Here is a 26,599-nt window from a genome sequence, read left to right on the forward strand (position 1 = left end):
ATGTGTGTGTGTGTGTGTGTGTGTGTGTGTGTAAACATACATGTACTTGTTTATGAGGATAGTAATTTGAATGCTAACTAAATTTTGTTTTGTTAGGGCATGTGTATTTAATAGCTAGTCAACAAGTCTTACATATTATTAAGTTTATGGAATATTTTAGACCTTATGTTTTTGTACAAACTGTTTTCAACTTCTTTTATAAGAGTTGAGACCTTGGTACATAGTATTATTCATTTAACTAAAATTTAAGTCTCCATTATTAACTGGTTACATGTAACAGAACATCTAACTAAAACTAAAATATATCCCAAATAGGTATTTTTCACTCCTAGGCCATCACATGTCCATTCTGGCTTCATTTATGCATTCATTCAAATGTGATGTGACTATGAAAGCAATAGCATAGTTAGCAACAACATTTCATCAACAAGTGACAGATAAACACATTGTGGCATTTGCATACAATGGAATACTATTCAACAATAAAAAGGATTGCTTTGCTGATATATGCCATGAATACCAATGAATGTCAAAAACATAAAGCCGAGAGAAAGAAGACAAACACAAAGGAGTATATACTATATGGTTCCCCTTAATGAGGTGTTTTCTTGGGGCTAGGGATATGGGACTAACTAAGAAAGGACAGAGGCAACTGTTTGGGTAGATGAAAACATTCTATTAATACTAATGGTGGCTATATGGACATATGAATTTTTCTAAGTTCATTAAGCTGTTCACTTGAAATCTATGCACATCACACCTCAATAGAAATGATGAAAAATTGTTATTGGTACTAACCTGACATGAGCACACAGAGCACCGGTCATTTTCCAACACCCAAATCTGACCGTTGTGCTTAATTTTCCCATCATGGATGCAGTCCCCTGTACAATTCTTTCCGTGAGGACATCGGCAATCATATCCACCATCCAAGTTAAAGCAAATGGTATCATTGGTGCAGCTGTGCCTGCCGGTCCCACACTCATCGATATCTACGGCCAAGAAAAGGCAGCAGGCCCTGTGCTTAGAATACGCTCAGTTCCAACCACGGCAGTCAGGCAAGTTGTGTCCTGACATGGAGCATACATTCATTTTCATCTTTCTGGCATGCACTTCCTACTAAATGCTGGCTAAAGCAAAGCTCATCAGCTAGGGATTTCACAGGAAAATAGTCACGCTTGATTTCGAACACCAAATAACCTTGCTTACATTTTTGACTTTTATATCTCTGTAAATACCATTGGGCTTTATGAAACACGTTTTTTGAAAGTTAAGAATAGGACTCACTTTATCAAACAAAAATAGGTGGCAGTGAAATTCTAAAAGTGCCTATGATTTTTCATTGAGGAAATCATTCTCAATGTTTAAATGGTACCTACAGAAAATCCTTTCTTAGTGGGAGATAAAATGTCAGGGAAAGCCTGAGGCATTTTATTCAATTTCAAGCCCCATTCACACAGCCCTGGCTCCCACATATAAGCTCTTTTCAGCATTCTGCTTAGGTGTTCTTCCCTTACAGACTCGGAATTTCCACATTGTCCTTATACCTTCTCTTCACCCACAGAAGGGCAAGGTACCGTCAACAATTACCATGTCTCTCACAAAGAATCCACCTCTTGTTAACTTTTCCATTTCAGATGATCATCTCATCTCCTGCCTGACTCAATTGGCAACTGCCCCTTCTTCCCCCGACCTCACCCAGTCCATGGCCATCACAGCCTAAAGCATTTTCATACAGATGAAAAGCAAGCATCATGACCCATAGATCAGGGCCATAGGAGAGACATGATTCATTTTATTTATCCCCATAATTTAAAGGTCACAAGCCAAAATACATTTCAGGGATATAGTATGAGTGGCAGTAAGCAGTTATTTCCCATTTCATCTGTTTCCTCTGAGCAAAGGTCCAGGAAGAAAGAATTAAATCTTAACAGGGACAGTGGGTTAGAGAGAAGACGGAATGTGTAGCTCTTAAGTAGGAGGAATATACACTGATTTTCCTTCAAATTTTAAAAAACAGACTTTAATAAATATCTTTCTTAAGTGGTTTGATTTCAACAATATTGGGGACATGGACTAGTCAACATTATAGTTTAGCCATATTTAAAATCTTAAATACTGAAGTTCTGTTATATATGCATCCCTGAAAATAAACCACATGATATATTCCTCTCTATTTACTTTAATTTTTTTATTAGCTCCCATTTCAAGAAACCTATGAATTAAGACAATGGCTGAAAGATTTTTTTATTGTAACTACAATGAACTATTATTATTAGATTGATTTGCCAAGGATAATACTGCTTATAATTATAGACTACTAGAGGCCCGGTGCACAAAAATTCATGCACTGGGTGGGGGTGTCCCTCAGCCCAGCCTGCCCCCTCTCACAGTCCGGGAGCCCTCAGGGGATGTCCTCTGCAGGAGGTGACCAGGCTGATCAGGGAAGGCACCACCCCCATCACCCTGCCACTGCTGCCGGCTGCCACATGGCTGCCTGCCCTTGGCCTTTGCAACTGCCACGGCTTTGTCCAGAAGGACATCGGGAAGGACGTTTGGCTGTCCGGTCTAATTTGCATATTATGCTTTTATTATTATAGATGATCAAAAGGAGAACTGTTAGCCAGTATGAGGATACTTTAAAATATTTTTCAAGTACACTGATTAATATATATTTTTTTCAGAGCAGATAAAATTTTCTCCTGGTAATGGGAATAAAAATTTTAAAGTAGCTCTATATTTGGTCTATTCAGAATAATAAGGTATATTTGATGAGCTGATCTTCATCTCCCATTAAATACTCTTATAATTAGGAATTATAGTAAGCAGGATAAACATTAATGGTAGCTATTTGGTCCCTTTGACCACAAATTCTACAAAAACCTCTTACTACATAGCGCTTTAAATACATGCTATTAACAACAATATTCCATCAATGGCTATGGTTGGATTTTTATAATCTTTTCATTTTGCCTGACATTTAAAGTAAAAGCTCTGATAAAAGGTAATGCTTTTTTCCCCTTCTGGGCAGAGAGAGTCCTCGGCAGACAAAGAAGAGATGTCCAGGGACCTCCATGCTCTGAAACAAGGGACACCCATAACAATTTAAAAAAGTAGACTAAAAAGCTGCTCACAACAGGCTGGCAAGCACTTGTCATACGTGGAGAAATGTGTAGGCAGAAACATCGTAATGGACTAAGCATTATCTTTTGTTATCCAATGGGATTTGAAATAATTTGAACTCATCTTGCCTCTTCTGCTTCTCTACACTGGGTTTCTCATGGCAGAGGCTATTTTCAATTGAGTGGCAGTATGGAATGTTGGAATTCAGTTTTACTATAATGTATGGTTCCTAAATTAAATATGCATAAAGGGAATATATTCTGCTTTGAAAAATCAACTATGGAATGTAAAAATTCCAACTTTAAAAATATCGATAGCTCCTTTAGTGAGTGATTAAAAAATAATGTTGCTAAATCCAATGGTCAAGTCTCAGTTGTCATCTAACCTGATCGAGCAGCAACATTTGACATAGTTTATTCCCTCTCCCTGGTGAATTTTCTTTACTTGCCTCCTATCACATGCTTCCTTGGTAGCTCTTGTAGGATCTTCTTCCCACATACACACTCCCCAGGTGTAACAACTAAACTATGAATAAACTTTACTCAAGCAAAGAAATGGCAAGGAGTGGTCAAATCAGAGGCAACTATTTTCAAAGACACAATGTTTAGAGCCATCGAGATGTATTTAAGGAATAGAAATGTTGATATGACTTGAACGTCCAGGGAGAGCAGAATCGGTAAACATGCAGCTAAAGAGGTAGACAGGGCCCAGGTAAAGGTCATGTTAAGATATGTGAACTTGCTGAAACCGGTTTGGCTCAGTGGATAGAGCATCGGCCTGCGGACTGAAAGGTCCCAGGTTCGATTCCGGTCAGGGGCATGTACCTGGATTGCGGGCACATCCCCAGTGGGGGATGTGCAGGAGGCAGCTGATCAGTGTTTCTCTCTCATCGATGTTTCTGGCTCTCTGTCTCTCTCCCTCCCTCTCTGTAAAAAATCAATAAAATATATTTTAAAAAAAAGAAATGTGAACTTTATCATAAAGACAATATAATGTCATTTTAGAGAATTCAAAAAAATCATAATCAGATATCAATTTTAGAAAGATTTCTTTGGTTTCATATTGGGAAAGGGATTTGAGTGGATTAGAATTTGAAACCAGGAGAATAATCAATAGGCTCTTTCAGTAGTCCAGGCAAGAGACGGTCATCTCATAAAAGCAAACCCGTATATAGTGGTTGTATTCCCCAATTCTAAGTACTTTTATATAATGGCTCATTTAATCCTCACCACACTGAGGAAGGGACAGTTATTATCCCCTTTGTACAGATCATGAAACTGGGCATAGAAATGTTGCATAACATCCCTAAGGTCACACAGTCAGTAAGGTATGGAAAGACCACGCAGTCAGTCTCCAAGTCTGTGCTCTGAAGCACAGTGCCGTACTGAATGGGAGCAGTGGGGATGCACAGAAAGAAAAAATGACGATACAATCTTCCAAGAAAGAAAATGACAAAGATAAAGCAACATAGTGACTTCTTGGCTTTAAAGATTAGGGAAAGGTAGCGATCATGAACGATGTTCAGATTTCTGGCCTAGAAGATGTGGTTGATGATATTTCCAGAGAGAAAGGCAAGATTTTGCTGAGGAGTAGAAATGGGTGGCAGGGATGAGGAAAGACATGAGTTAGTTTAGAAAACTGAATTATACTTTCCTCGGGGCTTCCAAGTAGAACTGTCTTACCTGTAAGTAATTGGATATATGGGGCTGGAGTTCAGAAAAAGGACTGGGCTGAAATATGAATTTAGTGAAGGTATACTTTCATCATTTCCTTTCTCAAAAATTGTCCTTCAGACTCCAGTTCAAACTTCTTCATAAGGCATTGAAACTTATTTCCTTTGCTTGCATTCTCTTTTCCTATCTCACCTTGCGAATAATCGAACCCGACTTGAAGCCCTAAAACAAAGGCTAGATACGCAAGCCTTTCTTGATCCCAAACAGGAAATAATTTCTCTCTTTGTTTTCTTATAGGCCTGAATTTATATTTTTCTGAAATATTTATCATTTTCAAACTTGTAGCTTTCTCTTCTATTAAAAAGCTCACTACAGCCCTGGTCGGCTTGGCTCAGTGGATAGAGCGTCAGCCTGTGGACTGAAGGGTCCCAGGTTCTATTCTGGCCAGGGGCACATGCCTGGGTTGTGGGCTCGATCCCCAATGCGGGGGCGTGCAGGAAGCCGATCAATGATTCTCTCTCATCATTGATGTTTCTATCTCTCTCTCCTTCTCCCTTCCTCTCTGAAATCAATAAAGAAATATATATATATATATCACTACATTCTATCTTCTGTAACAGTTTTTGTTATACAAATTTTATCTCTTCTACAAGCTGAGAGAAATGACAAGAAAGTGAAATGTGAGCATGAAAATAAAATATTACTATGGAAAAAATACGGACTCAGTAGAAATGATGATGTGGACAAGGAAAATGTTACTCTGGCATATTACCTGAGGATTAAGTGTCTATGCCTCTGAGATAAATGAATGAACAAAACAGCATACACTTTGTATGAATGTAGCTTACCAACATGTATGTTGTAGATTATACAACTGAAGCCTAAAAAACAGTGAAATGGTGCATAGTTATTTATTGAAGTCTTCAAGTATGAATCTCATACTTCATAGTAATTGTAAATCCACTGCTGTGGCTTTGAAATGCTCTTTTTTATTGTTCAACAACAAAAACATGGCACCTTCTCAGAAATAACTATCCTCTTAAAACTGCACCCTTCCATGTACTAATGTTACAATTCTATAAATCACTGAAATTGCAGTAAATGGATAGGTGTTCAGAAGAAGCATTTTAGTCTTTTAAATTTTTAAAAAAATTTTTATAGCATAGGTGGGTTCTTTTAAAAGACTCCTTCACAGCACACTGACTTCTGAAAAGGTAGTATATTTCTGTGGTAATCAGTTGAAATTCTTATTTTTTCAAAACCATAATTCTGGAATGATTATTCTTTTGTTATCTTCCAATAGAATTTATAATGTTTCTGTGTAAGCATCTGTGTAAGCATCCCATAGAATATTTTACTTCATTATCCTCATCGTTATTATGTGTTACTTTAATGGCTAGTTTAATTCTTCTTGTTATTTCCTGAATACTCATGAATGCACTAATTATGTTTTGTCCTGATCATTACTATATATACGTAAATATATATTTACTTCTAACTTAGCTACTCTCAATCATACTATATATCTACTTTTAACATAGGTTATGTTCCTAACACACTTCTGATTAAAATATCATCTATCATACATCTCATATCTTTGTTATTAGAAAAATAAAGATATCATCTACTAGGTTCTACTGCTATAGACACTGATGACTGACAAGCAAACAAATTCTATGACTCTTTTTTAAAATTTTCCCTCACCTGAAGATATGCTTTTTTATTGACTTTTAAAGAGAGGAAGGGGGGGGAGAGCGAGAGAGAGAGAAACATGGATCAGTTGCCTCCTGTACATGCCCTGACTGGGGATTGAACCAGTAGCCAGGGTATGTGCTCTGACTGGAAACCAAACAGCCACCTTCAGTGTATAGCAGTGATGGCGAAACTTTTGAGCTCGGCGTGTCAGCATTTTGAAAAACCCTAACTTAACTCTGGTGCCGTGTCACATATAGAAATTTTTTGATATTTGCAACCATAGTAAAACAAAGACTTATATTTTTGATATTTATTTTATATATTTAAATGCCATTTAACAAAGAAAAATCAACCAAAAAAAATGAGTTCGCGTGTCAACTCTGACACGCGTGTCACAGGTTCGCCATCACTGGTGTATAGGATGATGTTCCAACTAAGTGAGCCATACTGGCCAAGGCAAGTCTATGCCTCTTGAAGCTTATGCTCTATAGCAGACAATAAGGAAGGAAACAAATTAATATATACAAACATTTCAGGGAAATTTATAACCTCTGTGAAGAAAAGTGAAACGGTAAGTGAATAGTGTCAGGGGTAAGATGCTATTTTAAATTGGGAGTCCAGGAGAAGCCATTTTAGAGAAAAATCTACATTAAACTTTTTTTTTAAGCAGGCAAAGATGTGGGGGAAGAACATTCAGGCAAAAAGAACAGCACATGAGAAGGGAATCAGTTTGGTGTATTTGAGAAGAGTTAAGGAAGCCACGCATCCATAACATATAGGCCTTTGTAAATCATTGTTAGGATTTGGATTTTACTCTGTGGTGAGTGAAAGGAGAAGCTGGTAGGGTCTGTGAGAAAGCCAGGAGAGAGTGCTGTCCTCAAAGCCAAGTGAAGAAAATCGTTTCAAGAGGAAGAAATGATCAACGGGGCCAAATGGCTGAGTCATCAAGCAAAGAGAGTAACAGACCAGGGGGATTGGCAAGTGGAAATGGTTATTAATCCTGGAAGGAGAGCATTCACTGCAGCAGTGACACTCAGCTTCACTGGAAGCAGGAAAGCACAGGTAACACGGCTAGAAAATTCTTTTAAAGAGTTTTACTCTAAAAGGGAACAGAAAAATAGGGAATCGGGTGCTGTCAAGGAAAGTTACAATGTCTTTGTTTTTGTTTTATTTTTTAATGTGGGTGCTACTCCAGGCTGTTTGCATGCTAATGAGAATGATGCAGTAGGAAAAGAGTATTTATGACGTCGAAGAGAAAGTGGATAGTACAAGGGCAGAGACCTCATGTAGGTGAGAGGGAATGAGATGCAAGTTACAATGGAGGGTTTAATTTTTGATAGGAAAAATAAAACTTCATTCAGTGAAACAGGAGGGAGGGAAAGCAGCAGATAAAGACGTAAGCGAGAGTTATCCGGTATAGCTCCTGGGGCAGAAGTGAGGTATTTCTGTTTTCTCAGTTAAATAAGAAGAACAACCATCAACAGAAAAATGAAGAGAAAGGAAGTGCTATATAAGGTTTGAGGAGACTGGAAAAGGTATGAAATGGTTGTATCAGACAGTTGCAGGGGAAAGTTACCAAGGAAATAATACAGGAATGCTGGACAATGCTGATGGCCCCCAATGATCCTCAGCATTTAATATTTAGGCTCCTATATAATCCCCTCCCCCAGAATGTGGCTAGACTTATTGAGTCACTTCTAACAAACAAAATATAGGAACAGTGATGAAATGTCACATCTGAGGTTAAGTTATAAAAAAGCTGTGGCTTCCATCTTGGGCACTTGCTCTCTCCTGAATTGCTTACTCCAGGGGAAGGAAGCCAGCTCCTGTGTCTTAAGGCAGCCCCATGGAGAGGCTCATGTGCTAAGGAAACAAGGCATGCCAATAGCCACATGAGTGACCTCAGAAAGAGATTCCCATTATCTCCAATACCCCCCAGACAGGTCTTCAAGATGAGACCACGGACTGGCCAACCACTTAACTGTAACCTCATGAGAAGCCCCAAACCAGAGGCTTACATCTAAGCTGCTGTGAGATAATTTTTGTTGTTTTCAGCTGCTAAGTTTGGGGGGTAATTTGTTATGCATCAATAGATAACAAATATAGCCCACTTGAGATTTGTGGTCATACATTTTAAAAAACAGTGAGTGCAGTTACAAGTGTAAAGTAAAGTAAGATAGTCAGCAGAGGTATGTGGTTTTATACTCATATGTAAAAGGATGTGCAAGGATACCAAGCAGAATGACACACAGATTACCCCTAGAGAAGAAGTGGAAGGGATGGGGGAAGGGGGATGAACTAAAGATGCATTTTCAGCTTTCATGTATATGTTTCTGTATGATTTATTTATAATCAGCTTATATTCATCCTTTTTGTGTGAAAAATAAAAGAGAAGAGGAAGGCTTCTTTCTCATAATATACTACAGAATACAGGCAAAATAGTTTATCGGGGAAGAGCCAAATCACAATTTGATCTGCTCTAGTCCTTGGAATTCTCTATGGGGCTGGAAGTACTTACTCTGGAACATTAACAAGGGCAAGGGAAAGCCCTGAGACCAAAGTTAAACGGTTATATGCAGATGCCAGGCTTTAGCCCTTGGTAAAGTGTTAGTATTCCCATTCCTACGTAAAAATCCAGATGGCTCCTCTGCTCAAGGTCCAGAGCTCTGCAGCTGCTGGCAAAGCATGCTGGGAGCTTTGGCATCTATCACCCAAGTCTGTTTTACTTTTCTCTGTGTGAAAACCTTTAGAGGCACAGGGATAAAAGACATCATATCATTTAGGTGTCAACTACTGTTAAGTTAGCTTCTCCAAGGCTTTCATTGACTTTGTCATTTTAGCCACATTATTCTCTCAGGCTGTTACTCCATGAAAGTGTAAATACAAATGGAGAAAATGACTTTTTGAGACCTTTTTTATTCTTTATTCCTGTGCCTACATTTGATGGCAAATCCTTCCAGTGTGGGTGGCTTCCCTGGCAATTATTCACTGGGCTCTGCCAGCTGTTTAAAAACTGTGCCCCCTGACAGAGGGTACAGACAAGCAGAGTTGTTTGTCAATTCGCTGAAATGGATTCAAAATTAATGGTAAGTTGTCTATATATATATAAAACCCTAATTTGCAAATAGACCGAACAGCAGAACAACCGAACCACCAGTCGCTGTGACATGCACTGACCACCAGGGGGTGCATGCGGAACATGTGGACGTCGGCAGGAGGTGGCAGAGCGCGGAACATGGTGGGCATCGGCCATGACCAGATGGTGGAGCAGGTAAGTGGGGGCACCAGACCAAGGCAGGCACTGGTTGCTGTCATTGGGGCAAGCCTCTGGTGATTACTGAAAATTCTTTGCTCCTGTGCACCACCAGCTGCCGGTGTCCAGCACTGGTTCCGATCGACCCTGCAGGCTTCTCCACCTCCCCCTGCTCCTGAGGGGCGATTGGGGCAGCAGCCACCACTCACACTTGCTGATGGCACCAGCCCTGCTTGCACCCGCTTCTGGCACCAGCCCTTTTTGCTCTGCGCTGTCAGCGGGTGCGAGCAGGGCCAGCACCCTCAGTGCATGGGAGCAGCAATGGTGGGAGTGGGGCTGCTGGCAGACAGGGGACTGGGGGCTGCGGCGGGAAGGGCCAGGCGGGGGCATGGAGGAAGGGCCGAGACCTGACCCTGTGCCCACTACAGCCTTGTGGCCCACAGTTCCTTTCAAGGTGCACGAATTCATGCACTGGGCCCCTAGTCTATATCTATATATATAAATGCCTAAGTGACCATTTGACCGTTCAACTGGTAGCTATGACATGCACTGACCACCAGGGGGCAGAAGCTCAATGCACAGGCATGGAAACATGGAACAAACTGATGAATCTGAGAGGGAAGTGGGGAAGGGGGAGAGTGGGAAGAGATTAACCAAAGATCTTATATACATACTACAGGCCTGTTGCACAGATTTGTGCACCAGTGGGGTCCCTCGGCCTGGTCTGTGCCCTCTAGCAATCCAAGACCCCTCAGGGGATGCCAGTTTCAGCCTGATCCCCGCAGGCCAGGCCAAGGTCCCCTCAGGTGATGTCGGCCTGCCAGTTTCAGCCTGATCCCCGCAGGCCAGGCCAAGGGAACCCATCAGTACACAAATCTGTGCACTGGGCCTCTAGTTGAGTATAATCTGGTTGAGTTTTCTACTCCTATTAGACTAAAATCCTCTTTCAAGCAGGAATCATATCTTCTGTATTCAACATGAAACATTCACTAAACATCTCTTACTTTGCCAGACAAGTGATATGTTATTGTGTACTATGTATATTATATTTGGCTATATCACTATCATATCCCTATTACCCCCTTTTTCTCTCTATGCTGCTTTCCCCATCTATTTTTTCAAGCTTTTCTTGGGGGTCATATTTTGGGGGGCAATTCCAAAATGTATCTGATATTATGGGCTTATTCATCCTAAAACACACTCAATGGTTGCAAATATCCATAGAGAATTGGTTTAGTGTCACAAATTTTAATAATCTAAAAACTGATTATCATAGTTAGCAAGCAAAAGTTAGATTTTAACATATTTCCAATCACTGCCGTATAAGCACACAACAAAAATCACCAACTTAAACATTAGGTCAATAGCAACTATCTACCCTTACTGCATATTCCTCAGGTTCAAGAGGAGTTTTAAACTCTAGGTCTTCTCCTGTACTGACCTTCACATGACTCTCCACTGGGGGAAAACATTCCATTGTCATGGTAGCCATCTCTGCACTCACAGTGGTACCATCCAGGCAGGTTAATGCAATTGGCCCGGCTGTCACACTGAACAAAGCCATCCGAGCACTCATCAATGTCTGTGTGGAAAGAAAACAAAAATGGGCTGTTATACACTTGCTGCTTTTATCTCAAAGAAACAAAGATATTCTATTAACATTTTAGCACCAGCAAATCCTAAAAACCGAGGACACATAAGATTGTGAAAGTCCACTTGGTTATTGGAAGCTGTACAGAAAAAATGTAGTGGTATTAGTGGAGGAAAAACATCTAGACAGCTTCTCTGTTGCAAAAGTCATCCTGCTGTAGAAAATGGAAAGAAATTCTCTGTGATGGTCATTAGTGCTGCTCACAAAGTATTTCCAGCTCTTCTGGACACAAGCTAGGATTGCCACGGGACGTCCTAAAGCTAATTAGGGAGTGACATGTGTCCCTGCTATGCAGAGCCTTGGAGAAGCAGTGTGTGATTCACATGTATATTTTCCCCATCACAATGACCAGCAATGTTCTGATCAGCCGCAGTTCCCTAGTGAGGATGATGTGGGGCATCTTCCTTCTCTATTTGAAATGGACATACAGTATAAACAAGAAATCCACCTGTTTGCACTAAGCCACTGAGATTTTAGGGTCTTTTATTACTATCGGCATACCCTATTACAACCTCATCATCAACATATGGCTATAGCATTCATGCATCAATATCCTTCAAATTTCTGTCACTATTTAATGGGTTTCCCATATATTAGCTTATTCAACCCTCAAAAAATATCTTGCCATGTAGATAGCATATCAGACAAATGAAACAAAATGAGGTAAAACAATTATATGTGATTTAATGAAGATCACCTATATGTTCACGGCTGCCTGCAAGTAGACACAGAATAAAATTGGCAAAATTCCCTACACAAAGAAAGGTATGTATCTTGAGTCTCATATATTTCCTCCAGTGGTTTATTAATATTTCCAAATATTAGGAGCCCTTTATTCTCCTGGTTCTATTTGCTAAATAATGGGAACATCCAACCCCATCCAAGTCTCTTTCTTTGATCATAGAGGGAAAATTCCTAGAGTTGACTTACAGAATGTCCCTTTCCTCTCAAATACCTCTGGGTTCTGGGTGCTTTGGGGTTGACTCGGACCCTAAGTGATCTGATGGCACTGCACCACTGTACTAGTAGCTGTGAAAATATTCACATGCACTCCTCTCCCATCTTCTAGCCTTGTGTTGTGACTGAAGACTCTGACTGCCAAGGTAGAATAGCATTTTCTTCTACGCTTCCCACACCTGCGTCACAGTTCCTGATGCAGTGACCACCACGATGATGTCCCTCGTGTTGAAGGGAAATCCAGCTGCTATTTAGAGTCCTGCACCCCCGCCCCCCAGACAGTCCACTCCAGCTCAGCACAATCTATTTCCTTCCTAGTCCAGTCTCATCTAATTCCAAATTCTTGGAAGTATATGTTCCTTTTATTTTCTTTTCCTATGTTCAATTTTGAAAGAGATAATTTAAAAATATATATTTTATTGTTTTTTTACAGAGAGGAAGGGAGAGGGATAGACAGTTAGAAACATCGACGAGAGAGAAACATCTACCAGCTGCCTCCTGCACACCCCCTATTGAGGATGTGCCCGCAACCAAGGTACATGCCCTTGACCGGAATCTAACCAGGGACCCTTCAGTCCACAGGCCGATGATCTATCCACTGAGCCAAACCGGTTAAGGGCAAAAGAGACAATTTTTTAAAAATAAATGAATAAAGTTGTGTGTTTTTTTAAAGAGAAATAAGCCAACATTCATTTAGTTCTGATAAGCCCAGAGTCCCCACACTAAAACAAGGCACAAACTATTCTCTTAGATTAGGTAATAGGCCAAAAAATAGATATCTTATATTATTGCAAAAGTTTAACATTATTTCTGAACTATGGATGTTTTGTCTCTGTGGTTCCTCTTCTGAATAGTCAGTTCCTCAAGTCAGTTGTTCCCACCGTCCAAGTAATTCCTAGTGAGCAAATTAGCTAACCATTGACTTCCTGACACATGTGGATTGCTTCCACTTACTAAGGCCTCATAGGTTTTATGAAACAGCCTATTTGTATTTCAAAGGCCTCCCTAACTGATGAACCTCTGATTATAAATGGGATCAACATCCTTTGCTCATTCAGCTTTACATGGTCTTTTCTTCTAACGCAAATGATGCAGAAAATTGATTATGTCATTTCTTAAATGCATGGACAAAAGAAAATAGGTTGGGATTTAAGCTTTAGAAGTGAGTTTCTTGGAAGAAGGCCAGAAGGGGTATGTTTAGAATATCTCATTTTAGAACAATTTGGTCATTAGTGTTGGTGATTTGGAAGTAGCTGTTAATGGAACAGAGCCTTCTCCACTGAAGCAACTCTTGCATCTATATTTAGTCCTTTAATTTAGCCCCATTTTCTTGCCTGAACACAGTTGCAGAGTTACCTCAGATCCCACTACACACACACACACACACACACACACACACACACACACACATATATTCAATTTATTTTCTCTCATAACTCTTTTCAAACACAATTCCTACTCCTATACTGCCTCATCTCCAACTTCTTCAACTTCTTTTTATTTACAATACTAGATGCCCGGTGCACAAATTCATAGGTGGGCTCCCTTGGCCTGGCCGGTGATCGGGCTCATTGGGGCCGTCTTGCCCAATCCCAATCAGGGCTGATGGGGGTCAGCCAGCCAGGGAGGGTCCATGGGAGGATTCCAGGGCATGTCCAACCTTCTCACTCAGTCCCGATTGGCTGGACCCCAGCAGCAAGCTAACATACTGGTCAGAGCATCTGCCCCATGGTGGTCAGTGTGCATCATAGCGACTGGTTGAGCGGTCAAGCGGTTGAGCGGTAGACCAAACGGTCAACCGATGGGTCGGACACTGAGCATATTATGCTTTTATTATATAGGACTAGAGGCCCGTTGCACAAAAATTTGTGCACTCGGGGGGGTCCCTCAGCCCGGCCTATGCCCTCTTGCAGTCTGGGACCCCTCAGAGGATGTCCACCTGCTGGCTTAGGCCTGCTCCCTGGGGAATCGGGCCCAAGCCGGCAGACAGACACCCCTCTGGCAGCCCAGCAGCCCTCGGGGGATGTCCACTTGCTAGTGGGGAGCAGGCCTAAGCTGCAGTAGGACATCCTTAGCGCTGCTGAGGAGGCAGGAGAGGCTCCCACAACCCCCGCTGTGCTGGCAGCCATCAGCCTGGCTTGTGGCTGAGCAGAGCTCCCCCTGTGGGAGTGCACTGACCACCAGGGGGCAGCTCCTGCATTGAGCGTCTGCCCCCTGGTGGTCAGTGTGTGTCATAGTGACCAGTCATTCCCAGTCGTTCTGCTGTTAGGGTCAGTTTGCATATTACCCTTTTATTAGATAGGATAGAGGCCTGGTGCATGGGTGGGGGCCGGCTGGTTTGCCCTGAAGGGTGTCCCGGATCAGGGTGGGGGTTCTGCTGGGGTGCCTGGCCAACCTGCGTGAGGGTCTGATGGCTGTTTGCAGGCTGGCCACACCCCCTTTAGGGTGGGGGGTCCCCACTGGGGTGCCTGGCCAGTCTGGGTGAGGGGCTGAGGGGTGTTTTCAGGCTGGCCAAGCCCTCCAGCGACGGAAGCTCCCAGCCTCTCCTTTTTTTCTTTTTTTTTTATTCTGGGGTTTATTTACCTTCTATAATTGAAACTTTGTTGCCTTCAGTGGAGCTCAGAGCAGGCCGGGAAGCTTGGCTTCCTCCATCACTGGAGCAACCAAGCCTCCTGCTCACTTCAGCTCTGTGGCTGCCGGCCGCCATCTTTGTTGGGTTAAGTTGCATATAGTTGCTCTGATTGGCTGGTGGGCGTGGCTTAAGGCATAGCAAAGGTATAGTCAATTTGCATGTTTGTCTTTTATTAGATTAGATAGCAACCTCCCTTGATCTATAAATATGATCATTAAAGACGAATAGAAATGTTTTGCATTATATCACTCAGTAATTTGAAGACTGAGGATACAACATTTATGGGCCATATGTACTTTCATATACAGTTTGAGTATTATTAATTACTAAATAGTATTTAGAAGATGAATACATAAATGTATGCATCACTTGTTAATTTACTATTCACTATTTACTGCATGCCAATTATGGGCCAAGTACTTAGTGGTGGGGAAACAACATGCACAAACCAGAAGTAATTTCTGCCCTCACTAGGTCTACTATCTATCTAAATTATCCTTATTTTTTTTAAAAAAATTAAATTTATAAAAATCTGAATTTACATGCATGTAGCACAGTGTTTCCCAACATAGTCTATATCTATCACCATTGGTATAGTATTAGGTGATAATAAGCAAATCCTTTATTTTAATGGCTACATATTTATATCTCTGAATTGTTTCCATATAGCAAGTGATACTCATAGTACACTAGCAAAATTTAAATTTAAAAAGGGAGAGGGATTACAGAAACAATATCAAATAAATATTGGCATATGAATATGACAAAAATTATGAAGGGGTATACAAATGACTGGAGTTTAGAAAATGGCAAGATATGGAACACTTATTCACATTTCAGAAGGATTTTCTGAGTAATTCTTTAGGTAGTGAAAGGCCTTAATTTATTTAAAATATGACTCAATTTACAAAATATACAAGTATACATGTGTTATAGTTCAAATGATATACTTGCTATCATATAGGATAGTAAAGAAAAACTAGAAAAATATATTTGCTTCATTTTATACTTTCATGTTCCTGATAATTTTGATTTCTTTATGCAAACTTTCGACCTTGGTGAAAGACCATTTAAAATGAAAGTTTGCTTGAATTGCCAAAGCACACACTTCTCACCAGAAGGCAAGTTTGTTTGGCTCATGGATCTTTTTGAAGTCAGAGATCAAACAAACAGCCTCATCTGAAATTATTTGATGTACTTAGTTGCTCAGTAAGTATTCAGCAAGTGAAGAATTGCAATCTGATCCACAATTTAAGATTTCAGTATTTTTTCCCACACACAAATGTGGATATTACTGAGTTATAACTATGGATGCAGATATACGCTTTACATATTGTGTAATAACAGAAAACAGTAAAATTTTTTTGAAGATTTTATTTTTGGGGTACTTTCTTTAGGTCAGGTAAAACCAAAATTTCTATTTGAAATAAATATACAGAGAACAACAGACCTAGGAGAGAAAATTATTATTTTATTCCACATATGAACTATCAACTTTGAACATATTACTTTCCAAACTGAATAAAAGTATTCAAAAAGAGAATACAAGAGTGTATAAGCTCAGATGACTCAGTCTATATTATAAGGATCTAAATTTTGTACTCTGTAGGCACATTACATAAACAACTAAAAATAAGTTTTATGAAAAACTATAATTTCATTACATATTGTATCTTAGAGAGGAACTAGTTCCCACTTCCTGAGGGGCAATTAGAACATTTCCAGTAGCTACATTTAGAACAGCCAGCTAGTGATGATATTAAGATGCTGTCCCAAAGCACAGAGAACCTAAAATCCAAAAGATATTTAGCCATCCAGCAACAGCCATCAATAGCAGTCAGACTCCAGGGATCAGAATAGACTTAGGTAATAAAATTAGAAGGCACTGTTGAGGATAGATTTTCTAGAAAGCACATATGTTTTGAGGCGATCATCCAAAACAAACCAACAAGCAGAAAAACAAGAAGGGAAAGGGTGTGAACACAGAGAAGCTCACACATTTCCGAGTCTTTCTTCCTTTGTTTCCCTCTGGTGTGGGGATGAAGACCAGCTACAGTGGCACCCAGACTGCTGGCTTCAGAGGGAGCTACTGAAAATGGCTTTTGCCATAGCATTTAAAGGGTCACTTTAGAAAATGACAAAATATCTCTTTGTAAAAATTAAATGCAGTTATAAAATGAGATATGTGAGTGATAATCTCTCCCGCATACGTGATTTGTATTGTAACAACATAACTAAGGACAATAAAAAGTGTGCAAATGCCTAGAAATATCCATACCTCAACTAGACCCTAATCATTAGTTTATCCTGCATCCTTTTAAAGCTAAGAGAAACTGATTAGTTGCTACTCTATATGAATGAAAAGAAAATCCAATTTTTTCAAGTGAGCACATTATTTTTAATGGCAAAGTCAAATAATGAGTGCCATCTTTCATACTGTTTATTATTAATAAAAACCTGGCATCATTTCTCATAAAAATAGTACTTGAACTATTTACATAACTATCCTATGCCCTGGTAGTTAAATTATATTGATGAACAGCAGGCAAGTAAACATCCTCAAAACAAATTAATCAACTCTTGATTACCCACATGTGGATTATTTGCTTTCTAGATTATCTGCAGCATTTTTTTTTAATCACAAGGTCATTTCCCTCTCTCATTTGTTCAGCTTGTGGGGTATCTGCTTTCAACATTTAGATAGATGTGAGTGCTCAAGAAATGCAAACTCATTTGAGCATTATAGTATTTGCAATAACTATAGCAGATTTAGAAATAAAATACTGTCCAAAATTTTATAAGACTGATTTCTCAAATGAGCATTTTGAAAATAAAATATTATCAACATATGTAAAGAAATGTTTAAAATCATGATATACTCTTCACAAGTGGGGTAATATTTCATTACTTTGTAGTTCATAATTAGGAAATTATTGACTGATCCTTAAAAAAGCACAATATAATGTCATCATTACAGCATTTAGTCCTCCTAATAACCATATTCTTATCACTATGTTTTAGATAAAGAAGGGTGAGAGCAAACACACTGTCCAAGGTCACACAATAGACCAGAACTCTTTCAAATCCAAGTGCAGGCCTCTTTCTCCCACAGTAGGCTGCCTCTCAAAATCAACACTTGGCCAATCAGAAACAGCTAATGCTTTGAGATATCTCAGTGTATACCTTAAAGTGAGTGAAGTCCAGCTCTTCGGCTTGTTAGCTGTGTAACACTGACTATTTTACTAAACCTTTTGAGTTTTCTGTTTCTGAACTACAAAAAATCCTTCTTTCTCTCTCAACTGTTTGCTATAATGCTTCTGTTAGCTTTCCAAGGCCTCATAGAAGTGATATCTGGCTCATAACAGGCGTTTCATATGTGTAAATTCCACCTCCACCTCTAAAATAACCCTTCAGAGTATACAAAGCATGTTCACTTGTCAGTTGATTATTTGAAAAGGAGCAGAAGTAAATGCAGTTTTACAGGTTGGGTTCAGGCCAGAGAATATCTTTTCTTCTGTGGACAATTGGGAGCTACTGAAGAGTTAAAGGTAGAGTGATGTGGTCTAGGTACAGTTTGGGAAAAACAGGCAGTGCCTACATGTTGAACAGATAGGACTGGGCAAGACTAAAGGCAGTCTCATAACCTTATGAGCTGTTTTTCATAGTTTAAGAAAAAAATAATAATGATTTTAATTAGGGGGGGAAACAGTGGAAATAGAGATAAAGAAGCATGTGGGTTTCTTTTTTTTAATGCTTATCTTAAACTAGAGGCCTGGTGCACAAAATTCATGCACTGGGGGTGGGGGGGTTCTCTCAGCCCAGCCTGCACTCTCTCTAATCTAGGACCCCTTGGGGGATGTCAGGATCAGGCCTAAACCAGCAGTCGGACATCCCTCTCACAATCCAGGACTGCTGGCTCCCAACCGCTCGCCTGCCTACCTGCCTGATTGCCCCTAACCACTTCTGCCTGCCAGCCTAATGACCCCCTAACCCAGCCGTGGGCAAACTACGGCCCACGGGCCGGATCCAGCCCGTTTGAAATGAATAAAACTAAAAAAAAAAAAAGACCGTACCCTTTTATGTAATGATGTTTACTTTGAATTTATATTAGTTCACACAAACACTCCATCCATGCTTTTGTTCCGGCCCTCCGGTCCAGTTTAAGAACCCATTGTGGCCCTCGAGTCAAAAAGTTTGCCCACCCCTGCCCTAACCACTTCCCTGCTGGCCTGATTGATGCCTAACTGCTCCCCTGCCGGCCCAATTGCCCCTAACTGTCCTCCCCTGCCAGCCTGGGTCCCCCCCACTGCCCTCCCCTGCAGGCCTCGTCGCCCCAACTGCCCTCCCCGGCCAGCCATCTTGTGGCAGCCATCTTTGACCACATGGAGGCGACCATCTTGTGTGAAGGGCGTGGCGTCAATTAGCATATTCCCTCCTTATTGGCTGTGTGTGCCACCATCTTTGCAACAGTGTGAGGGTCAACTAGCATATTCCCTCTTTATTAGATAGGATTGGTATACAAGGCTCTTTCATGTCCCCTGCATTGACATCAAACCAGTTAGGTTTACAGTCCACGTGTCTAGGTACATACCATACAGAGGAAAAAAGATAAAGAGAACCTGATTTTTGTGTGTGGTTTCTGGAGTATTATCATTTTTTTCCCCTTGAGAGTCTTTGCACATGGAGTCCCTATTGCCTAGAATGTTCTTCTTTTTTTCTCATCCCCTCACCCAGTTAACTATTTCTCTTCTGACTGTGTCTCATACTTCAATTAATTTCCTTGAGAAAGCCTTTCTGACTCAAAGGCTATGTTAGATCTCCTATTGCCCATTGGTTTTTGTACTTTCCCACATGAGTTCATTGTATTTTGCCTTAACAGCAACTATCACGAGATATTTTTTGTTCTAAACTTGCAAATATTACACTGACTTAATGAGAAAAACTTCAATTCTAGAGAAAGTCCTCCTTATCTTTCTTCCTCCCATTCAAAAGTAGCTTGAGTCTGGGCTTTTTGTCTATCAATTTGTGAATTTCTCACCAGTAAAATAAACAAACAAACAAACAAACAAAAATAGGGGAGGAAAAGGTCTGCATTGATTCTATAAATTGATTTTGGGAGAACTGACACCTTTACATTAATCCATACACATGATATATTTCCCCTTTCTCTAATGATTTTATAGTTTTATATTATAGTCTTCATTGGTATCTGAAAGGATGTGTTATGCATATTTTGTCCATATTTATTTCTAAAAAAATTTTTGCCTTCATTTTTTTAAACCAACTTTACTGAGGTATTGTTGAGAAAATTATAAAGTGTATATTTAAAGTGTATAATGTGATGATTTGATTTATGGATATGTTGTGAAAGGATTCCCCCACTGAGTTAATTAACACATTTATCACCTCACATGTTTATCCTTTTTGGAGTGGGAGGGGGGTGCTGAGAACATTTAAGTTCTACTCTTTAGTAAACTTCAATTACACAATACAGTGCTATCAACTTTAGTCACCATGCTACACATTAGATCCTCAGATCTAAATCCAACTTTACTGAGGTAAAATTTATATACAAAAACATCACAATAATTTCATGAGTTTTCACACGCAACCACTCTCATAACTAATATATAAAACATTTCCTTCACCCCCAAAGTTCCTAAATATTACAACAGTTTGAAAATATTAATTTGGATAGTAACTTAATGCTTGTCATTTTGAGTAAGCTGCATATGTACCGAGGCTACTTCTGTATTTTTTTAAACCACACCTTGAGAACACCTAGCAAAGTATTTAATACATTGTTACAGATTCATACACGCTTGCTGAATGACTGAGTGATATTTCTGTAATATCCAGTAACTAAGTGGCAACCCCACCTTTGCAATCAGCTGGGTCAGAGGGGGGATGCAGGCAGGTGTCAGCTTGAAAGCATTCACTGAGCTGCAGTAACAAGGTGGTACGATGACACTTCTCAACCTACTTCAAAAATTTATGTCAAAATGTTGACTAAATATTAAGTGGAGGAGAATGTGCTCGTTGCATATAGATGTATATACGTGTATACATATTTTAACAGGAAGAGCACAAGGCTTCTGATTAAAAACATTTGAAAATCTCTTCTTCCTCCCAATCTTATAAACATGATGTCAAAATAACAAAGTTTAGACAAACACAGATAAAAGGAAATCACCACCAGCTGGGAAAGAAAATTCAATACATATTTGTCTTTTCTTAAAAAATGGGATATAGGTCAGAGCCAAGGAAGCCACAGCCCAGAGTCTATATGAGCGGTGTGGTCCTACAGCTGATGAGGGCAGTAGTTTGCCTTGAAGGATTCTGAAGCTACTTGAAATAATACTTTAAACAATAAAGAATTTAAAAAATGATAACAAACATGAGTTTAGAAGGAATAAGTAAATATATATGTCATATAAAATAAAACTGCTTGCCCTGACCGGTTTGGCTCAGTGGATAGAGCATCAGCCTGCGGACTCAAGGGTCCCAGGTTCAATTCCGGTCAAGGGCATGTACCTTGGTTGCGGGCACATCCCCAGTAGGGGGTGTGCAGGAGGCAGCTGATCGATGTTTCTCTCTCATCGATGTTTCTAACTCTCTATCCCTCTCCTTCCTCTCTGTAAAAAATCAATAAAATATATTTAAAAAATAAGTAAATAAAATAAAACTGCTTGTTATAATATTTTATGATTTTGTTTAGATTTCTTTGTATACCTTTTCATAAAGAACTGAGGGCGAATTTTTGTCTTTATTTTAAAGATAAGATTATTAAATCAAAGTATTTAATAACACTTAAAAAATACCAGGCAGGGCTGCGGAGACCTGGAGCTGAGAGTAGCTGGGTGAATTAAAAGTCTAGTGATGAACAATCAACCCACCCACCTTCTCCCACCTGGAGCAGACTGCCTCAAGATAGCAATCACCCCTGAGGCCAGAGTGAATGGTTCCTTTGTAAAAAATAAGTAAATAAAACATCTGAAGGAAACTAAGGCAGCTGGCGTAGGAGTTGTCATCCTTTGGAACAAAGCCCCCTGCATGTCAGTATGTAGAGATCTCAAAGTGTAAGTAATTGGCTCCCTTTCAGTTCCCCTATTGTAAGTCTGCCAGTCAATAAACTTTACCTCATTATCAAAGCCCAAAGTCAGTGTTTCTATTTCGTCACTCTTGAAACATTAATGTGAAATCAAAAAACAAGAAATACTTGGGAAAAGTTTATAACAATATAAGAGAAGAACCAAGATACACCATCAGAAAAACTAATCTCGAAGGAAATAGAAAAAATTCACAGAACAGAACTTAAAATATTTCTTATTAATATCTTCAAATAGATTTGAGAAATTATTTCATCCATAAAAAGGACAGTGCTATGAAAAGAGATAATTAGAGAGTTAGAAGCAGTTCTTGGAAATTAAAAATGTGATAGCTGAAAATTTTTAAATGCAACATAAGGCCTGGAAGAGCAAGTAGAAATAGTATCTTCAAAAGTATAACATGGAAAATAGACGAAAAGTGTGATACAGTACAAGCAAAGAGCATCAACCCCAAAGTACTAGCTTCTGACTAAAGACAAATTTCATACCAAGAAAAGAGAAAATCAATGGAAGGAAAATATCTTTTAAAATAATAATAATTGAAGAACTTTCCATAGAACTGTAGCTTTTGGATTTAAAGGCCCCAGCAAAGTCTCCCAATAATAGTGACATGACAGTCAATACTCAGTGAAGGCTTACTATGTGGCGGCCTCTGTTCTCTGTGATTTACCTACATACACTCATTTGGTGCTGACAGCAGTCTCATGAGGAAGGAAATATTATCACTCTCCCCATTTTAAAGAGGAAGAAATATAGACACTGAGAGTTTAAGTAATTCTCCTTAAGGGTATGGAGGGGCAAAACTGGCATTTGAACACAGACACCCTAGGTACAGAGGTCAAACCCTGGCCCCATACACAACACTGTCTCACCAATGAATGAAACAAAAACCCACGTCTAAACACACACTGGGAAATTTCACAATAAGAATAAAATACAAATCTGAATAACTTCCAGAAGGAAAATAACAGCCAAGCTTCATTTTTCTCACTTGCAGCACTGTATGCTATAAGACAGTGAAGCAATGATTTTGACCCTAGAGTTCTATACTCAGCATAACCGTCTGAAGGCAGAATAAATATATTTAATATATAATTCCACAGAAAACTTATGCACATTTTAGGCACCATTTTAAAAAACGATTTACTGATGATACAGTCCAGTAAAATAAAGGACTACATCAATAGTTCACCACTCCTTGAAAAACTTCTCACTTTGCAAAGAAACACCACTTTCTCACTTCTCCTCTTACCTCAGTGGCCTCTATATTTTGATCTTCTTTCCATAGCTTAACTTTACAATCTACAAAAGTTTGGGTTCCCCAGAGATCTATTCTCAGATCTTTTGTCTTCTATCTACTAACCTTTTTGTAATTTTATCCAGGACTAGGGTTTTAAACACCTAAATATCATCGATACCTATAGTGGATTCAATTGTGTTCCCTCAAAATTCATGTCTGCTTGGACTCAGAATGTGACCATATTTAGAAATAGGTTTTTTTGCAAATATAATTAAGAATCTTAGTATGTAATCTTATTGGATTTAGGACAGGCCCTAAATCCAATGATTGGGGTCGTTATAAGAAAAGATGCAGAGTGAACCACAAAGAAAGTCAACATGGAGACAGAGGCAGAGATTGGAATTACATAGTCACAAGCTAGAGAATGTCTGGGGCCACCAGAAACTGGGAGCAGCAAGGAGAGATTCATCCTGGAGCCTTCAGAGGGAGCATGGCCTGATCATACCATAGATTTTGGACTTATAGCCTCCAGAACTATGACATCACAAATCCTTTTCTTTTATTCTTTAAAAATTTCTTTAAATTTATTTTCTTTATTGATTAAGGTATTACATATGTGTCCTTATCCCCCCATTGCCCCTCCACCACCCCCCACTCATGCCCTCACCCCCTTGGTGTCTGTATCCATTGGTTAGGCTTATATGCATGCATACAAGTCCTTTGGTTGATCGCTTCCCCTTACCCCCACCCTCCCCTACCTTCCATGATCTCACTCATTTGTGGAATATAATGAACAACATAAACTGGTGAACAAAAACAGATCCAGAGACAGAGAAGCATCGATCAGACTGAGATCATAAATTCTTATTTTAAGTTACCCAGTTTGTGGGACCCTCTTTATAGCAGCTTGAGGAAAATAATACATTAACTCATTCAAATTTTTAACCAGACACCTCTTTTCTCTTCCAGACCTGCATATTCCACTTCTCACTCCATCTTTCCACTCAGATACCAAAGAACTCCTTCTTGAATCTTCCCTATCTCAGAAAATGGCAGTACCATCAATTTTTAGGCAAAACTGTAGCTTTATTTTTAATTCCTCTCTTTCACTCATATCTCTTTATCAAATCTATCAACAAACCTTATTGGCAATGGCTTCAAACTATATCCAGAATCAAATTATCACTTCCAACTCTCTTCATGCTTGCCAGTGCAGTCCATGTCACCCTCATCTCTCACTTGAGTTAATATAACAGCCTAATGAATATCCCTGGTTCCATTTTCTCCTCCTATAGTCCATTCTGATTTCATAGCAGCCAGGTGATTCTTTTAAAACATATGTCAGATTGTGCCATACCTCTGCCCTGATTCTATCTCCCACTCAGGAAGGATGTTAGGAGGGAAACAGATTGGGGAAAAGCTGTAGGGCACATACACTATTATCAACCATTTTCTATTTGTAAGTCTGGGGACTACATTTCCCAGAAGCCATTTCTCTGTCTGATTCTGTGTTAGAGTTCATCAATGAGAGGAACTCCTGAAATTCACAAGAAAGAAGCAGAGAAGAAGCCATTGTTCTTAGGAAGTCATGGCAGTCGGTGTCAGTGGTTCACTCCTGGGAGCTCTGGCTTCTTCACCAGTTCTCAGGTGGCAGTCTGAAGTGATTCTTGAATGTTTTCCAAATCCTCTGGCTGTGGCCTTACAGACCTCACTCCTCCAACCCCTCCCACATCTGTAAATGCTAATTCCTAGATAAATCTCCTTATTCCCATACTACTTATAGTGGCTGTTTTCCTAATTGAATGCAGACTGGTACAGAAGTCTATAGACTGAAGAATATAATGAAGAGGTTTTTTTAAAATAATAAATGCATGATGAAGTATTAAAGGAAAAATATTATCAACTAGAGGCCCAATGCATGAAATTCGTGCAAGGGACTCCCCCCGCCCCCCACCACCACTGTGGCCACCTCTGCCTTGGCCCCTGCCCTCCGCGGCAGCTGGGGGCCTCTGCCGCCTCTGCCTCCTCTGCCTCAGCCCCTGCTCACCACGGTGGCCAGGGGGCCTCTGCTGCCTCTGCCACCTCTGGCCCCTGCCATTGCGGCTTCATCTGGAAGGTTGTCCAGTCTAATTAGCAAATAACGTTTTTATTATTATAGACCAGTGCATGAAATTTGTGCACAGGAAGGAGGGGTCCCTCAGCCCAGCCTTCACCCTCTTGTAATCGGGGCCCCTCGGGGGACATCCCTCTTGCAATCTGGGACTGCTGGCTCTTAACTGCTAGCCTGCCTGCCTGCCTGATCACCCCTAACCACTCGCCTGCCTGCCTGATCACCCCTAACCACTCGCCTGCCTGCCTGATCACCCCTAACCACTCGCCTGCCTGCCTGATCACCCCTAACCACTCGCCTGCCTGCCTGATCACCCCTAACCACTCGCCTGCCTGCCTGATCACCCCTAACCACTCGCCTGCCTGCCTGATCACCCCTAACCACTCGCCTGCCTGCCTGATTGCCCCTAACCACCTCTGCCTCAGCCCCCACACCTGGAAACCAGGCTTCCCTCCTCTGGCTGGCCACAAGCACCCAGGACCCCGGGCGGCTTCACCTGGGCCCTGGCTTTTTCAGGAAGGGTCTGGAATGACATCCAGAAGAGGTCCGGTCTATCCAGTCTAATTAGCATATTACGCTTTTATTATTATAGATTAGAAACTTCAAGAAAAAACAAAATAAAATATTTTAAAGATAAGAAATACTATAGCCCAATTGCCTCTTGATGTATAGTTAATGGGTTGCTCAGTTGGTTGGAGCCTCTCCAGGTGCTTGAGGGTTGCAGGTTCTGACTGGGCTGCAGGAAGCAACTAATGAGGCATGATTGGGTGGACTAGTGGGTCAATGTTTCTCTCTCTCAATCTCAATCTCTCCCTTCCTTCCTCTCTCTCAAAAATCAATAGGTCATATATATATACACACAGGATGGGGCAAAATAGGTTTACAGTTATGAATATGCAAAACAGTTTATTCTTGTATTATTATTTATTAATTATTGTATTATTTTTCCATAAGAACAACTGCCCCACTGTGTATACTATTATCTCTCTAGTAAACAATATTTACATGGTCACAATAACATAAACTGTCGGAAGCCGGTCCATCCTTGCTGCTTGACACAGTCGCTGCAGGGAAGAAACATTTGCACAGCATATGTTTCAAGGGACCTGGCATACTGTTCTTAATATGTTTGCTCCCCTTCTTAGCGCTATGTGTT

General features: G+C 40.2%; 1 protein-coding gene across 4 annotated transcripts in view; it reads right to left on the minus strand.

Annotated features, from left to right (window-relative positions):
- Window positions 1-26,599, minus strand: part of NELL2 (neural EGFL like 2) — a 369,972-nt gene that overhangs the window by 12,919 nt on the left and 330,454 nt on the right. For all 4 annotated transcript variants that reach the window (XM_005881704.2, XM_005881706.2, XM_014529575.1 and 1 more), the window contains exons 17-18: window positions 11,186-11,326; window positions 799-992 (exon numbers count right to left, since the gene is read on the minus strand). In XM_005881704.2, the coding sequence (XP_005881766.1) occupies window positions 799-992; window positions 11,186-11,326 (335 nt within the window). The remainder of the gene's footprint in view (window positions 1-798; window positions 993-11,185; window positions 11,327-26,599) is intronic.

The sequence above is a fragment of the Myotis brandtii genome, unplaced genomic scaffold (assembly GCF_000412655.1).
Source record: "Myotis brandtii unplaced genomic scaffold, ASM41265v1 scaffold686, whole genome shotgun sequence".
In the NCBI taxonomy this organism is placed as follows: Eukaryota; Metazoa; Chordata; class Mammalia; order Chiroptera; family Vespertilionidae; genus Myotis; species Myotis brandtii.